Source organism: Patiria miniata, unplaced genomic scaffold, assembly GCF_015706575.1.
Source record: "Patiria miniata isolate m_02_andy unplaced genomic scaffold, ASM1570657v1 HiC_scaffold_1, whole genome shotgun sequence".
NCBI lineage: Eukaryota > Metazoa > Echinodermata > Asteroidea > Valvatida > Asterinidae > Patiria > Patiria miniata.
The window spans coordinates 28,951,573-28,969,119 of NW_024037047.1; the positions used below are offsets into that span (position 1 = coordinate 28,951,573).

Here is a 17,547-nt window from a genome sequence, read left to right on the forward strand (position 1 = left end):
ATGAAGATCAGTAATGTAGTTCCTTAAACATGATTATTACAGACTTGCTCAGCATAATGCCACTAGGTTCTAACAAGATTGCCCAACGATGCTACATGTACGTGTAGTTTTGGACGCTTATACCAAAGACTCAAAGCAATGAAGCAGGTTTAGCAGAAGGAATCGACCGGTATTATGGATCAGTTACATACTCAATGAAGCACCCTCCTAGTATTTTGCACATAGCCAAGTCATTAATCCGCATGAGGAGTCAGTCTGGTAATTAAACTAGTACCTGATATTGCCATTATTGATTTGGTCTGCTCGCTTTGAGAAATGGAAATGATTGGCAGACTGGCTGACTTTGTTTGCCAGGGGAGTATGCTGGAAAAAAGAAGGGCTGTATAGAGCAAACAAGCCTGTGCCGTACTCAGGATGTGACATTTATGTCGTTTATTATTCTCAGGAAAATTAATTTGGGCATGCAGTTCAAGAAAAAGACTGCTTATTGAAAATATGAGGTGCAGCAGCCATTCAATGCTTCAGGATGATTGATTATGAAAATATGTCTGCAGAGAAACACATGCTATTAGAAATATACGTGTTGGCCGTCACCAAGGACATTGACACCTGGATATTTTGAGATGTCAGTAAATTGTACCGGTACAGTGGTAAGTCCACTGTACACGGTTAGTTCCCGGTTCCAAATTCATTTGGGGAATACACTGCACTGTAGAGTTGGTGCCGGTTTTGTTCAAGCATAATTATCTTGTACAATGTACATACATGTACCGGTACATGTACCGGTACACTGTGCGCAAATCTTGATTGCAGTAGAATTCCTTGGTTCCCCTCCCCCTTGCCATATCTATGGCGCGACAAAGGGTGAATGACCAAAGACCCAATAGCATCTGCTGATTGGCCAAAATTTAGAGGTCAAGAGATGGTTATTTTGGATAATTAATCAGCAGATCTGCTTACATATCGTAGACCATGGCTCTTCTCCACGGAACATACATGTACATGTAGTACATAGATTAGGACCAAGCGTGGGTACATTTGAAATCTACTCTCGATGTATAAACAAACTGAATTCGTCCTCAGGCATGAGTCTACTGTTTTGTCGCACTGAAACTGGAAGAACATGATGAGGGGATATTTTTGCAGTCCTGATTGTGTGTATTGAACTTACCTTTGGCTAAGTCAGCTATCGGGAGTCTGTCCTCTTAGACAGAGGTATGTCTTGGCATCTTACAGACAAAGTTCATCATTCCATTGCAGTAGAATTCCTTCCATTGAGGCCCTCCAAACATGTGTATGCAGTCCTGATTTCCATAGGCATCACCGACAGGAAAACCAGGCTTCCAATTGGTGTAGCCTGCGGGACTTCCATCCAACCAGGTGTAGACTCCTTCCACTGCCAAGTCATTGTATCCGATCCAGGTGTCGCTGCTATCAATCAGGGTAGCAATGAACTGGTTCTCATCATCACTGAGTATGGATGCCAAGCGAGTGGGTCTCCATTGCTTGGAGTAACTCTGGCAGTGTTGCTCAGCATCGGTGTAGTTCGTACCCTCGGCAACCCTCAAGTAGCAGTTGTCTTTGAATGCTTGCCACGGCGGTTCGCAGTCGTACACGGTGTATCTGGCGATTCTTCGACATCGACCATCCGTGAGTGACTTCTGGTTAAGGATGGCAAACAAGACCAACAGGACCTGCCAAACTTTTCTCATCTTTCAAGAATCCCCAACAGTTTCACAACTCTTTTGAAGCCATACGTTTGGATATATCTGTCTGCAAACGTGGTGAATGTAATAATCCAAACAGATGTTGCCTTCTAAGCAGGTGCAGTTCCGTTTATCAATGAAGTTCATGTCAGGAAATGCTCTGCAGAACAGCTAATATGAAGATCAGTAATGCAGTTCCTTAAACATGATTAACGCAGACTTGCTCAGCATAATGCCACAGGCTCTAACAAGATTGCCCAACGATGCTACATGTACGTGTAGTTTTGGACGCTATACCAAAGACTCGAAGCAATGAAACAGGTTTTGCAGAAGGAATCGACCGGTATTATGGATCAGTTTCATACTCTATGAAGCACCCTCCTAATATGTTGCACATAGCCAAGTCATTAATCCGCATGAGGAGTCGGTCTGGTAATTAAAATAGTATATTACCTGATATTGCCATTATTGATTTGGTCTGCTCGCTTTGAGAAATGGAAATGATTGGCAGACTGGCTGACATTGTTTGCCAGGGGAGTATGCAAGAAAAAAGAAGGGCTGTATTGATGGTGTGGGTATAGAGCAAACAAGCCTTTGTTGTACTAAGGATGTGACATTTATGTCTCAGGAAAATTAATTTGGGCATGCAGTTCAAGAAAAAGACTGCTTATTGAAAATATGAGGTGCAGCAGCCATTCAATGCTTCTGGACGATTGATTATGAAAATATGTCTTCAGAGAAACACATGCTATTGGAAATGTACGTGTTGGCCTTCACCAGAACATTAACAACTGGATATTTTGAGATGTCAGTTAATACATGTACCGATACAGTGGTTAGTCCACTGTACACAGTTAGTTCCTGGTTCCAAATTCATTTTGGGAATACACTGCACTGTGGAGTTGGTGCTGGTTTTGTTCAACCATAATTCTCTTGTACATCATGTACCGGTACATGTACACTGTGCGCAAATCTTGACTGTAGTAAAATTCCTCGGTTCCCCCCCCCCCCCCTGCCATATTTATGGCGCGACAAAGGGTGAATGACCGAAGACCCAATAGCATCTGCTGATTGGCCAAAATTTAGAGGTCAAGAGACTGTTATTTTGGATAATTAATCAGCAGATCTGCTTACATATCATAGACCATGGCTCTTCTCCACGGTACATACATGTAGTACATAGATTAGGACCAAGCGTGGGTACATTTGAAATCTATACTCTCGATGTATAAACAAACTGAATTCGTCCTGGCGTGAGTGTAGTGTTTTGTCGCACTGAAACTGGAAGAACATGATGAGGGGATATTTTTGCAGTCCTGATTGTGTGTATTGAACTTACCTTTGGCTAATAGTCAGCTATCCGGAGTCTGTCCTCTTAGACAGAGGTATGTCTTGGCATCTTACAGACAAAGTTCATCTTCCCATCGCAGTAGAATTCCTTCCATTGAGGCCCTTCAAACATGTGTATACAGTCCTGATTTCCATAGGCATCACCGACAGGAAAACCAGGCTTCCAATTGGTGTAGCCTGCGGGACTTCCATCCAACCAGGTGTAGACTCCTTCCACTGCCAAGTCATTGTATCCAATCCAGGTGTCCCTGCTGTCAATCAGGGTAACAATGAACTGGTTCTCGTCATCACTGAGTATGGATGCCAAGTGAGTGGGTCTCCATTGCTTGGAGTAACTCTGGCAGTGTTGCTCAGCATTGGAGTAGTTCTTACCCTCAGCAACCCTCAAGTAGCAGTTGTCTTTGAATGCTTGCCACAGCGGTTCGCAGTCGTACACGGTGTATCTGGCGATTCTTCGGCATCGACCATCCGTGAGTGACTTCTGGTTAAGGATGGCAAACAAGACCAACAGGACCTGCCAAACTTTTCTCATCTTTCAAGAATCCCCAACAGTTTCACAACTCTTTTGAAGCCATACGTTTGGATATATCTGTCTGCAAACGTGGTGAATGTAATAATCCAATCAGGTGTTACCCTCTAAGCAGGTGCAGTTGGCGTATTTTGGATTTACCTATGAAGTTCACGTCAGGAAATGCTCTGCAGAACAGCTAAAATGAAGATCAGTAATGTAGTTCCTTAAACATGATTATTACAGACTTGCTCAGCATAATGCCACTAGGCTCTAACAAGATTGCCCAACGATGCTACGTGTAGTTTTGGACGCTTATACCAAAGACTCAAAGCAATGAAGCAGGTTTAGCAGAAGGAATCGACCGGTATTATGGATCAGTTACATACTCAATGAAGCACCCTCCTAGTATGCTGCACATATTAGCCAAGTCATTAGTCTGCATGAGGAGTCAGTCTGGTAATTAAAACAGTACCTGATATTGCCATTATTGATTTGGTCTGCTCGCTTTGAGAAATGGAAATGATTGTCAGACTGGCTGACTTTGTTTGCCAGGGGAGTATGCTGGAAAAAAGAAGGGCTGTATTGATGGTGTGGGTATACATGTAGAGCAAACAAGCCTGTGTCGTACTCAGGATGTGACATTTATGTCGTATTATCCTCAGGAAAATTAATTTGGGCATGCAGTTCAAGAAAAAGACTGCTTACTGAAAATATGAGGTACAGCAGCCATTCAATACTTCTGAGCGATTGAATATGAAAATATGTCTGCAGAGAAACACATGCTATTGGAAATGTGTGTGTTGGCCGTCACCAAGAACATTGACACCTGGATATTTTGAGATGTCAGTAAATTGTACCGGTACAGTGGTTAGTCCACTGTACACGGTTAGTTCCGGGTTCCAAATTCGTTTGGGGAATACACTGCCCTGTAGAGTTGGTGCTGGTTTTGTTCAAGCGTAATTATCTTGTACATGTACCATTACTGGTACATGTACTGGTACACTGTGCGCAAATCTTGACTGCAGTAAAATTCCTTGGTTCCCCCCCCCCCCCCTGCCATATCTATAGTGCGACAAAGGGTGAATGACCAAAGACCCAATAACATCTGCTGATTGGTCAAAATTTAGAGGTCAAGAGATGGTTATTTTGGATAATTAATCAGCAAATCTGCTCACATATCATAGACCATGGCTCTTCTAACACAGTCCATTACATAGATTAGGACCAAGCGTGGGTACATTTGAAATCTACTCTCGATGTAATAAACAAACTGAATTCGTCCTGGCATGAGTCTAGTGTTTTGTCGCACTGAAACTGGAAGAACATGATGAGGGGATATTTTTGCAGTCCTGATTGTGTGTATTGAACTTACCTTTGGCTAAGTCAGCTATCGGGAGTCTGTCCTCTTAGACAGAGGCACATGTCTTGGCATCTTACAGACAAAGTTCATCTTCCCATCGCAGTAGAATTCCTTCCATTGAGGCCCTTCAAACATGTGTATACAGTCCTGATTTCCATAGGCATCACCGACAGGAAAACCAGGCTTCCAATTGGTGTAGCCTGCGGGACTTCCATCCAACCAGGTGTAGACTCCTTCCACTGCCAAGTCATTGTATCCGATCCAGGTGTCGCTGCTGTCAATCAGGGTAGCAATGAACTGGTTCTCGTCATCACTGAGTATGGATGCCAAGTGAGTGGGTCTCCATTGCTTGGAGTAACTCTGGCAGTGTTGCTTAGCATCGGAGTAGTTTTTACCCTCGGCAACCCTCAAGTAGCAGTTGTCTTTGAATGCTTGCCACGCCGGTTCGCAGTCGTACACGGTGTATCTGGCGATTCTTCGACATGGACCATCCGCGAGTGACTTCTGGTTAAGGATGGCAAACAAGACCAACAGGACCTGCCAAACGTTTCTCATCTTTTAAGAATCCACAACAATTTCACAACTCTCTTGATGTCATACGTTTGGATATCTGTCTGCAAATGTGTTAAATATAATAATCCAAACATATGTTGCCTACTAATTGGTGCAGTTGTCATATAATGCGTTTATCTACAAAAATGTATGAAGTTCATGTCAGGAAATGCTCTGCAGAACAGCTTAAATGAAGATCAGTAATGCAGTTCCTTAAACATGATTAACGCAGACTTGCTCAGCATAATGCCACAGGCTCCAACAAGATTGCCCAACGATGCTACATGTACGTGTAGTTTTGGACGCTTATATACCGAAGACTCACAGCAATGAAAAATGTTTTGCAGAAGGAATCGACCTGTATTACGGATGGTTACATACATGTACATGTACTCAATGAAGCACCCTCCTAGTCTGTTGCACATACATTAGTCTGCCTGACGGAGTCAGTCTGGTAATAGAACTAGTACCTGAAATTGCCATTATTGATTTGGTTTGCTCGCTTTGAGAAATGGAAATGATTGGCAGACTGGCTGACTTTGTTTGCCAGGGGAGTATGCTGGAAAAAAGAAGGGCTGTATTGATGGTGTGGGTATAGAGCAAACAAGCCAGTGCCGTACTCAGGATGTGACATTTATGCCGTTAATTATTCTCAGGAAAATTAATTTGGGCATGCAGTTCAAGAAAAAAACTGCTTATTGAAAATATGAGGTGCAGCAGCCATTCAAGGCTTCTGGACGATTGAATATGAAAATATGTCTGCAGAGAAACACATGCTATTGGAAATGTGTGTGTTGGCCGTCACCAAGAACATTGACAACTGGATATTTTGAGATGTCAGTAAATTGTACCGGTACAGTGGTAAGTCCACTGTACACAGTTAGTTCCGGGTTCCAAATTCATTCGGGGAATACACTGCCCTGTAGAGTTGGTGCCGGTTTTGTTCAAGCATAATTATCTTGTACAATGTACATACATGTACCGGTACATGTACCGGTACACTGTGCGCAAATTTTGATTGCAGTAGAATTCCTTGGTTCCCCTCCCCCTTGCCATATCTATGGCGCGACAAAGGGTGAATGACCAAAGACCCAATAGCATCTGCTGATTGGCCAAAATTTAGAGGTCAAGAGATGGTTATTTTGGATAATTAATCAGCAGATCTGCTTACATATCGTAGACCATGGCTCTTCTCAACGGAACATACATGTACATGTAGTACATAGATTAGGACCAAGCGTGGGTACATTTGAAATCTACTCTCGATGTATAAACAAACTGAATTCGTCCTCAGGCATGAGTCTACTGTTTTGTCGCACTGAAACTGGAAGAACATGATGAGGGGATATTTTTGCAGTCCTGATTGTGTGTATTGAACTTACCTTTGGCTAAGTCAGCTATCGGGAGTCTGTCCTCTTAGACAGAGGTATGTCTTGGCATCTTACAAAGTTCATCTTCCCATCGCAGTAGAATTCCTTCCATTGAGGCCCTTCAAACATGTGTATACAGTCCTGATTTCCATAGGCATCACCGACAGGAAAACCAGGCTTCCAATTGGTGTAGCTTACGGGACTTCCATCCAACCAGGTGTAGACTCCTTCCACTGCCAAGTCATTGTATCCAATCCAGGTGTCGCTGCTGTCAATCAGGGTAGCAATGAACTGGTTCTCGTCATCACTGAGTATGGATGCCAAGTAAGTGGGTCTCCATTGCTTGGAGTAACTCTGGCAGTGTTGCTCAGCATTGGTGTAGTTCTTACCCTCGGCAACCCTCAAGTAGCAGTTGTCTTTGAATGCTTGCCACGCTGGTTCGCAGTCGTACACGGTGTATCTGGCGATTCTTCGACATGGACCATCCGCGAGTGACTTCCGGTTAAGGATGGCAAACAAGACCATCAGGACCTGCCAAAATTTTCTCATCTTTTAAGAATCCACAACAATTTCACAACTATCTTGATGTCATACGTTTGGATATCTGTCTGCAAATGTGGTAAATATAATAATCCAAACATACGTTGCCTACTAATTGGTGCAGTTGTCATATAATGCGTTTATCTACAAAAATGTATGAAGTTCATGTCAGGAAATGCTCTGCAGAATAGCTTAAATGAAGATCAGTAATGCAGTTCCTTAAACATGATTAACGCAGACTTGCTCAGCATAATGCCACAGGCTCCAACAAGATTGCCCAACGATGCTACATGTACGTGTAGTTTTGGACGCTTATATACCGAAGACTCACAGCAATGAAAAATGTTTTGCAGAAGGAATCGACCTGTATTATGGATGGTTACATACATGTACATGTACTCAATGAAGCACCCTCCTAGTCTGTTGCACATACATTAGTCTGCATGACGGAGTCAGTCTGGTAATAGAACTAGTACCTGAAATTGCCATTATTGATTTGGTTTGCTCGCTTTGAGAAATGGAAATGATTGGCAGACTGCCTGACTTTGTTTGCCAGGGGAGTATGCTGGAAAATAGAAGGGCTGTATAGAGCAAACAAGCCTGTGCCATACTCAGGATGTGACATTTATGTCTCAGGAAAATTAATTTGGGCATGCAGTTCAAGAAAAAGACTGCTTACTGAAAATATGAGGTACAGCAGCCATTCAATACTTCTGAACGATTGAAAATGAAAATATGCCTGCAGAGAAACACATGCTATTGGAAATGTACGTATATGTTGGCCGTCACCAAGAACATTGACAACTGGATATGTTGAGATGTCAGTAAATACATGTACCTGTACAGTGGTTAGTCCACTGTACACGGTTAGTTCCCGGTTCCAAATTCATTCGGGGATTACACTGCACCGTGGAGTTGGTGCTGGTTTTGTTCAAGCATAATTATCTTGTACACGGGGTACATGTACATTTTTGTGTGTACACTGAGTGCAAATTTTGACTGTAGTAAAATTCCTCGGTCCCCCCCCCCCCCTGTCATATTTATGGCGCGACAAAGGGTGAATGACCAAAGACCCAATAGCATCTGCTGATTGGTCAAAATTTGGAGGTAAAGAGACGGTTCTTTTGGATAATTACATGTATCAACAAATCTGCTCACATGTCAAAGACTAGGGCCCTTCTAACACAGTCCATTACATATATTAGGACCAAGCGTGGGTACATTTGAAATCTACTCTCGATGTATAAACAAACTGAATTCATCCTGGCATGAGTCTCTGTTTTGACGCGCTGAAACTGGAAGAAAGTCTGGTTTTTGGAAGTTTTCCTGTCACAACTTCCAACTACGTAAGACCGAGGTATGTGTACATGAGGAATGATACATTTTTTTCTGGCGAGGGTATTTGTACCAGACTTTTCTTCACTGTGGTCTTTGCTTGAAACAAAAAAAATCAACTTGTTTTTGTTTGACTAGAATCAGTGAAGAACTTTGTTATCCGTTGACCATTTAAAGAAATTTGACAGATTTGAGAGCGAAGTATAGAATTCGAAAGTGCAAGGCTGTTTTTTGTGGGGAAAATGGGAACAATTCCCAAAGTACAATTTGCTATACTATTCCAAAATATCTTGATAACTTTTTGGCTTTCTGGAGAGAGTTTTGGGGAAAAAGCTGAGAAGACTCAAAAGATATACATGTACCAGAGCAGTACACTACAGTATGTGACCGAACGTTAACAAAACTGATGAGTTGAATTTGCCTGACCTTCTTTTGAGTTCATTAAACAAAATTTTGCACACTGTATATCAATAATACCTGTCAAATATGGTTCAGAACAAACTATGTGAACATCAAAGTGAAGGGCTCTTTCTTGGGCACGTGGACAAGGAATTGGTGAAATGTTCATAGGATTCATCAGGTCAGACATGGTGGAAATATTTTACAAAGTATAATTTTGATTTTAAAATATGGAATGCGACAAGTTTACCTTTAAAGATAACATACATGTACATACCAAAGTAGTCAAGGTGGTTTAGGCCAAAGCATATCTGGGCATCTTACAGACGGATTTCAGTGTATTCCCGCAGAAGTAATCCTTCCATTGAGGCCCTCCAAACAATTGCATGCAGTCCTGATTCCCATAGCGATCACCCACAGGACAGCCAGGCTTCCAGTTGGTGTAATCAACGGGACTTCCATCCAACCAGGTGTAGACTCCTTCCGCGGCCTTGTCGTTGAATCCAATCCAGGCGCTCGCCCCTCCAGTCAAGTTGTTGATGAACTGGTTCTCTTCGTCACTGAGTACGGACGCCAGGTGGGCCAGTCTGCCCGGCTGGGAGTTGGTCTGGCAGTGTTGCTCGGCAGAGTTGTAGTTCTTTGTCACAGCCACGTACCAGTAGCAGTTGTATCCAAACATTTGCCACGGCGGTTGGCAGTCATAGAATGTGTACCTGGGGAGTCGTCGGCATCGGCCCTCAGTGAATAAATTGTGGTCTGTGATGACCACAATTACAAGCAGGAGAATCTGCCAACGCTTGCCTCTCTGCATTTTTTTTTCAGATCTCCACGACTGAATTTCTAGACGCTTTGGTGTACCGGTATGTGTCACCCAAATTATTTTCACTGCTTTACCCCTGAATTACAAATACTGTCTGATGGACTAGTGTACGGTAGTAGTCGGTTAGCGTTCACCTTGAGGCAAATATTGCAACACACAGTTCAACAGGTATGACTGGTAATTGATTAAGCATTTCCATTAGGCTAGTTCAGTCAAGCAGCTGAGCTGAATGCGGCAGCACGTATTGAAACTTTGTGGCTGTTCATAATTCCAAACTATATTTATATACGTGTCTTTTTCTCTCTTAAGATTGGCACTTGCGCAATGCATTACCCAACAAAATTGCCATCAAATGAATTATTTCAGAGTAGCAAATGCACCTTACTTGTACCGTTAAGTGGGTTGCTAAAAGTTTAATTTGATCTTTCAGTAGTATGGTAACACACAAATTTAATGGTTATCAAATTTGCCATGTGCCTGAACTTTAAGTATGAGGGGAAAGCACGCATGGAATGTGGTACCACATCAGTACTAACTTTCATAAAAAAAATTCACTCAACATGTTACACATTTACTGCAGATATTGTTAGATTTCATATTACTGTAATTGCGTATAACCCCAGGTCGTCCTTGGGAGTCCATTAGTTGCGGTCTCATTGGTTTCAGTAATATACCAGCAATACTGGTACATTATAAATGATATTGGCACTTATGATATTGGCCTATATATTAGATATGGGGTCGCATGGGATTGGCACTTAGGCCTATAAATTAGATATGGGCTCCGTGCGCCAACGAAAGAGATTGCCCTTTTACCTAGCAACGACGTCCCATGGGCGGGACATTCAGCTGGTTGACGCGCACTGTTCCTTGTGTGTGACGCACGTACATGTACATGTACACCAGGGGATTTGCACTATGTACACTCAATTCAATTCAATTCAATTCAACATGGTTTATTAACAAATCACGAATAGCAGCCACAGCTGAATTGCACGTGATTTACATTTAAAAAAAAGTACATTTTTAAAGGTAAATGGCCTGCCGTGTTTGTATATAATAAAAACATGACATTAAATACTAATATTTGAAAAAGTTTAAACATTGTAGTTCAGTCGGAAAAGGGGGGTATAGTGCACCCTCGGAAATCAATTTCTAATCAACATTTCTAGGTCAGAAAAAATGCGTAGAAAACGATTTGCTATGTTAAAGGGAATATACAACATTTGCAAACATCGAAAAATAAAACTACAAAGTTTTTGCGAAATACCTTAATAGGATGTTGGTAAATGACAGTCTAAAGCATCCTGTAAAATTATGGCACCTGGTATACTGTTATTTCAAGAAAAGTGGTATTTTTGTATCAATTTCCAACGCTGATCGGCCGATCAGCGTTGGAAACAACTGGCTTTTTTTCAAATACTGGCCCCAATTGACCATTGCACTTGTTTGCAATCGATTACAAACCTATGAACGGGTACGAGCCAGCTAGACTGGTTCCCTGACCTTACAATTCCCCAATGTATGTAAACTGCTCTGTTTCTTCTTATATGGAGTCAGGGAACCAGACTACAGGAAAATGATCGTTTTTCTAGGTTTTTATAGCATTTTCGAACCCATAACCTCCAAAAAGTCAGTGTAACTATATTTGCTTTATATTTCCAACCCCCCAATTCCATCCATTTCTGAAAATTACAGCAAAAGCAAATGCTGTATATTCTCTTTAAACATTTCAAAAAATGTCCCACGTATTGTTTTAATGCAAATTAGTGCCGCCATTACCGAAAAATCTATTTGTAACTATATCTCAGCCAATATTGTAGATAACTGAACGAACTAGGTGTCTAAACCCATGTTTTCAAGGTCAGAGATCACAATAAAACTATTCTGGAAGTGACCACATGTGTCTGTGGCATAGGAATATGCAAATTAGTGCCGCAAATACCGGAAAGTCATGTTTTTAACACATAACTACACCAGCAAGGTGTCTAAACCCATGTTTTGAGGGTCAGGTATCATTAGAAGACCATTCACAAAGTAACTATGTGTGTCCTTGGCAGGTAAATATGTAAATTCTAAAGTGTCGATTTATCAGAAATTTGATTTTTAGCCAATATCTCGGCCAATATTGCAGCTAATGTTGACAGAAGGGTTTTGATAAGCAATAATGATCAAAGTTTATTTTAAGCCATCATTTTCAAAATAAACTGTAATATTGGCTGAAATTGAATATAATTTGGCTGAAAATCAAATATCTGATAAACCGGCAATTTAAATTTACATATTTTCATGCCAACAACACACATAGTTACTTCATGAATGGTCTTCTAATGATACCTGACCCTCAAAACATGGGTTTAGTCACCTTACTTGTGTAGTTAAGTGCAATATTGGCTGAGATATTGGCTAAAAATCAAATATCTGATAAACCGACACTTTATAATTTACATATTTTCATGCCAAAGACACATATAGTTACTTCGTGAATGGTCTTCTAATGATACTTGACCCTCAAAACATGGGTTTAGACACCTTACTGGTGTAGTTATGTGCTATATTGGCCGAGATATATGCCAAAAATATGATTTTCCGGTATTAGTGGCACTAATTTGCATATTCCTATGCCACAGACGCATGTGGTCACTTCCAGAATAGTTTTATTGTGATCTCTGACCTTGAAAACATGGGTTTAGACACCTGGTTCGTTCAGTTATCTGCAATATTGGCAGAGATATAATTAAAAATAGATTTTTCGGTAATGGCGGCACTAATTTGCATAAAAACAATACGTGGGACATTTTTTGAATTTTTTAACATAGCAAATCGTTTTCTACGCATTTTTTCTGACCTAGAAACGTTGATTAGAAATTGATTTCCGAGGGTGCACGATACCCCCCTTTTCCGACTAAACTATTGTGCATACAAATCTGACTAAGGAAGATTGTCTATTTAAAGAAATACATATTATTGTACAGATTGTATTGCAGTCAATTTATCTTACTGAGAAAAGGAAGCATTTTAAATTACATTAAAACTCATGAAAGACGCAGTGGTATGGCCGTGCGTCGCGGCAAAATTGCAGTCAGGCAAGATGGTGTCAGTCGGTCACCCCCAACTGTACTTTCTTTGCCGGTGAGAGGTACTTGTGAACAGAGCAGATAGGGTTGCATGGGTGGCTATAGTGCGTAAAGCATTTGCCTTTCACCAATGTGGCCCTGGTTTCTTCCTGGCCAGGACCACGTGAGTGGAGTTGTGCATAGGTTCTCTTCTGTGCCACAATTTTTTTTTCCAGGCCCTCCGGTTTTCGTCCCTCCGAAAAAAATCAAACACTTTTGATCTCTGGCTGTGCTCCATGGTCATATAATTATGGCTGGCTGCCAAAGGCGCTCTACATGCCTGCGGCTCGACCACATTGTAGCCGTGCCCTTCTCAGTTGCGAGTAAAGGATGACTAGCCTTCCATATTTTCATTTTTAATATTATTATTGTTATTATACCTGTTAATTGTACCTTTGGGAGACATTTTGTCGTCATTAATTTAATCTTAGGGAGACACCTGGCATTAGGGAGACATTTCAATGTCTCCAAAATGTCACAGTTTAGAGGCAAAATTTTACTGTCACAAAGGGCTGTAAACTCATGCATCACTTTTTTGTAGAGGAATTGCAAATATTGATAATGACAAGGAAGAATTGGAGCATGCAGGTAAGCATCTTGGACGTCCAGGGAAGCAGCCCATGCTGGTATTGGAATTGAGTCCAGAACTGCTCGTAAGGAGTCCAAGCAAATCTTTTTGGATGAGCGAATCCGTTTCAAGATTTAAGATTGGTCGCCATGTTCCTGTTCCTTTCTTTGGTAAAGGGGAAAAAAGTTGATTGCAAACCTGGTGATTCTTCCCGTGGATCAACTATTCGAACCGCATTCTTTGAAAGAAGAGACTTGATCTCTACCTCAAGAGCAATGCCTTTGGTTTGATCGGATGGAATCTGTGTTTTGTGAACCATTGCGTCCAGTAAGGAGGGGTTCTTTTGTATCTTGTCTATTTTCAGCACACGGTGATTGGAGACGTCTTTTGACCAGGACCCTATAAAGTTTTTGAAGGCGGCCCCCAAGGATCCAGCTATGGGGCCTGCCATAATGGTAGGAAGTCATTTCGCCGTCCACCACAAAAACGGGAGGCCATGAAGTTCAGCTTGGTGGATTGATTTTGGTAGTACCACTTGGTTGGTTGGGGTGGTTGGCATATCTTGGGTCCTTCCCCGATAAGTCTGTGTGGGGAGTTCTGGGAGAACTTGGAAGGTCGCCATTGATTTTCCTGTCTTCTTTGAGTCTGACCCTGACTTAGAACAGGCTTGCGCAGGTTGATTTTATCAGTGGCCCCAATGAGCGTAGTTGCTGCCTTCATCAACTTCTGAACCTCTGGTTCAGTCGGCAATTAGTCCTTCTGTGGAACATGATCCTGTCCCGTCTGCAGTCAGCTTATCTTTGGCGGAGTCAGGAAAGGTAGGGATGGACAAGTAGTTTACAAAATCTTTCGCAGAAAAGGGAAAATACTAACTTGCATGCTTGTCAAACAATTTCCATTTTTAAGTCTCATCCACAGATTGGATGTGCTCTGGTACAATATTGATCCAAGGGTAAGGTAAGAAAGGGTGTAGCGCATCCATTTAGTGGCCCCGATGCCGTCTGGCGCTCAAAGGATTGCTGAGGTGGAGGCTCTGGTAAGCCAAGAACACGGATGATGGACCAGACGCAGTTGTGTTTCCAAGGGAGATGCTTATCAACATCATCTTCATCAGATGAACCCGTCTCTGGAACATGCCTCAGCTTAACCAGTGAAATTCCTGCCACCACGTGGAGGCGATGTGGATCTAACATCTCCTGTTGTCGAATCGCCATCCGAATCAGAAAATATCACAGATGGGTGAATGGAATAGTTGGCAGTGAGGCAGGAGGGTGACTCACTTTATGAGGGATATCTTGTTTGTCATGCCGAGCCCGACCCGGGTCATTGGATACAGTTGATTGTATATGATTCTACCCTGTACATAGGGCACTATTCGGACCAAGTTAGTCCGCAAGTGGGCCAACAATGGTCATGACCATGGATGCCTCTCGGTCAGGCTGGGGAGCCATGTTAAATCCTCGTCAAATAGCGGGAATATGGCTCCAACATTAACAAGCTTAATTGGCACATCAGTGTCCTTGAGATGCAGGCAACTATTAGTGCACTTAAACATTTCGCACCAAGTATTCAGAAATCAGGTGGTCTTTATCAAATGCGACAACACCACAGTTGTACTTCAATTACAAGGGAGGCACTCGGTAGGGACAACTTTGCCTTCTCACATGGGAACTACTCCACTGGTGCCTGAAATTCAACATTTCATGGATAGCCACACATATTTCAGGCAAAGACAACATTGTCACCGATGCAGTGTCCAACGGAATGGACACTGCAACCTAAGGTAGTGCAACAGATATTTGCACACATCAACCAACCACATATAGATATGTTGCTGCTTTATAAGCGGAAAATCACAAATTTCCAATCTTTTGCACCGGATACCGCGATCCACAAGCGTGGCACACGTGAATCTGAGAGGAAGACATTATCAGTATAGAAGGAAATGCATCTTTCAGACCTTTCATTCGATTTTCAGACTTTTTTAAGATGGGCAATCTCATCCCTGTAGTTGCTCTACGGTTTAAGTAGAGTGCAGTGGACTTTCCCCCACAGTTGTGTGGGGGGAGTGAATACTTACCCGTAGAGCATCCCTCCCTCCTCCCAACTGACGGCTCCTAACAGATCCTTACCTGCTCCATACAGATCCTTACTTGCTGGCTCTCGAGTAAAGAGAAAGAACATGGCGGGTACACAAAGGGGCATGGTGGATAGTGGATAGGCTTTTGTGTGAACTCTTTTAGCGAATGATTGTGCCCTCTAGGGAAATATGCATCAGTAGTGGTTCTATGGGTAAGTATTCGCTATTATATAACCGACATACAGATCCTTGTCATTTGATTGGTGGATCACGTGGCATTCGTTGTTGTTCCCATTCATGCCGCGGCTCAAAAAGTACTATCCGCCCATGGGGAATGGGAAATACATGTACTGGTACTATTCAACAGTTAGGATCATGACGCAGTATTTGTGTTTAAATGCATGCTGGTGTGTGCGTTCAGCGTTGCGCGTAGCGCGTATTGTTCCAAAGAGCCAGCGCTACAGCGTTGGGTTCAAACATTTTCGTGAAGGAGTGGTTTGGAAGAGAGAAATACATTTTCTTCCAGTTTTGTATTGAAAAAAAGTTCAAATATATCAAATGACAAGGATCTATATGTCAGTTATATAAAACAAATATTGAGTGACTTTAAGTTGTGAAATGGGAGGAATATTATCGCTCGGTAAAATCTGGACTTTCCCAGTTCACTCGGCTTCGACTCGTGAAATGGAAAAGTCCAGATTTTACCCTGCGATAATCTTCCTCCCATTCAACGCTGAGCTACTCAATATTTGTATACTAGACTCCCTCCACAGAACTGGGGGGGGGGGGGGGGATGTCGCTTTGTCATATATATCAAAATGAAGAGCTCTGTCCAAGCATACTGGAAGCGAATTAGTGGAATGTCCTTAAGACTCGTTTTGTGGGATAAGGTCACATATCGTGGAAATATTTTTTAAAAATATGAAAAAGGAAAACTGCTGCAAACTGCTTACTGACTGGATGGACCTGAAATATATAAATTTTAAAATTAATGTGGCCTGATGTTGCGAACTTAGCAAGTTCTTCTTCAGAGGCTAAAACAGAAATGTTTTAGCCTCTGAAGAAGAACTTGCTAAGTTCGCAACGTCAGGCCACATTAATTTTAAGATAATTAAAAATATGGAATGTGACAAACTTACCTTGATGATGACGTAGTAATATTAAGGCAGTCAAGGCAGTTAGGCCAAAGCATACCTGGGCATCTTGCAGATGGAATTCACATCCTCCGAGCAGAAGTATTCCTTCCATTCTGCGTCTTCCAACGTATGGATGCAGTCCTGATCCCCATGGGCATCGCCGACAGGAAAACCGGCCCTCCAGTTGGTGTAGTCAACGGGACTTCCATCCAACCAGGTGTAGACTCCTTCCACGGCCAAGTCGTTGAATCCAATCCAGGCGTTCCCGCCTCCAGTCAAGTCCTTGATGAACTGGGCCTCTTCGTCACTGAGTACGGACGCCAGGTGGGCAGGTCTGCCCGGCTGGGAGTTGGTCTGGCAGTGTTGCTCGGCAGAGTCATAACTCTTTGGCGCAGCCACATACCAGTAGCAGTTGTCTCCAAACATTTGCCACGGTGGTTGGCAGTCGTAGAATGTGTACCTGGGGAGTCGTCGGCATCGGCCGTCAGCGAATAAATTGTGGTCTGTGATGACCACAATTACAAGCAGGAGAATCTGCCAACTCTTTCCTGTCTGCATTTTTTTGAGAACTCCACGACTGAATTTCAAGACTGCTTGTTGTAAATGTAAACGTGGTCACAAAAATTATTTTCACTGCTTTACCCCTGAATCTGAAGACTGTCTGATGGACGAGATGGTAGTTAATTAGCATTCACCTTGAGGTA

At 42.3% G+C, this 17,547-nt stretch overlaps 6 protein-coding genes across 6 annotated transcripts; all 6 read right to left on the reverse strand.

Moving 5' to 3' along the window:
• Positions 1 to 1,205: 1,205 nt before the first annotated feature.
• LOC119732639 (alpha-N-acetylgalactosamine-specific lectin-like) lies at positions 1,206 to 1,712 on the reverse strand. Its single transcript, XM_038206265.1, has one exon. The coding sequence runs from the start codon at positions 1,710 to 1,712 to the stop codon at positions 1,206 to 1,208; it is 507 nt and encodes a 168-aa protein (XP_038062193.1).
• Positions 1,713 to 3,081: 1,369 nt separating this feature from the next.
• Positions 3,082 to 3,588, reverse strand: LOC119732648 (alpha-N-acetylgalactosamine-specific lectin-like). Its single transcript, XM_038206274.1, has one exon. It carries the CDS (start codon positions 3,586 to 3,588, stop codon positions 3,082 to 3,084), a length of 507 nt encoding a protein of 168 aa, XP_038062202.1.
• A 1,366-nt stretch (positions 3,589 to 4,954) lies between these two features.
• Positions 4,955 to 5,482, reverse strand: LOC119732657 (alpha-N-acetylgalactosamine-specific lectin-like). The gene has a single exon (XM_038206287.1). The coding sequence runs from the start codon at positions 5,480 to 5,482 to the stop codon at positions 4,955 to 4,957; it is 528 nt and encodes a 175-aa protein (XP_038062215.1).
• A 1,394-nt stretch (positions 5,483 to 6,876) lies between these two features.
• On the reverse strand, positions 6,877 to 7,398 carry LOC119732663 (alpha-N-acetylgalactosamine-specific lectin-like). The gene has a single exon (XM_038206298.1). The coding sequence runs from the start codon at positions 7,396 to 7,398 to the stop codon at positions 6,877 to 6,879; it is 522 nt and encodes a 173-aa protein (XP_038062226.1).
• A 2,003-nt stretch (positions 7,399 to 9,401) lies between these two features.
• LOC119728041 (alpha-N-acetylgalactosamine-specific lectin-like) lies at positions 9,402 to 10,182 on the reverse strand. Its single transcript, XM_038200120.1, has one exon. The coding sequence runs from the start codon at positions 9,932 to 9,934 to the stop codon at positions 9,419 to 9,421; it is 516 nt and encodes a 171-aa protein (XP_038056048.1). The 5' UTR covers positions 9,935 to 10,182; the 3' UTR covers positions 9,402 to 9,418.
• Positions 10,183 to 16,857: 6,675 nt separating this feature from the next.
• LOC119722227 (alpha-N-acetylgalactosamine-specific lectin-like) lies at positions 16,858 to 17,401 on the reverse strand. The gene has a single exon (XM_038192301.1). It carries the CDS (start codon positions 17,399 to 17,401, stop codon positions 16,886 to 16,888), a length of 516 nt encoding a protein of 171 aa, XP_038048229.1. The 3' UTR covers positions 16,858 to 16,885.
• Between the last annotated feature and the right edge of the window lie 146 nt (positions 17,402 to 17,547).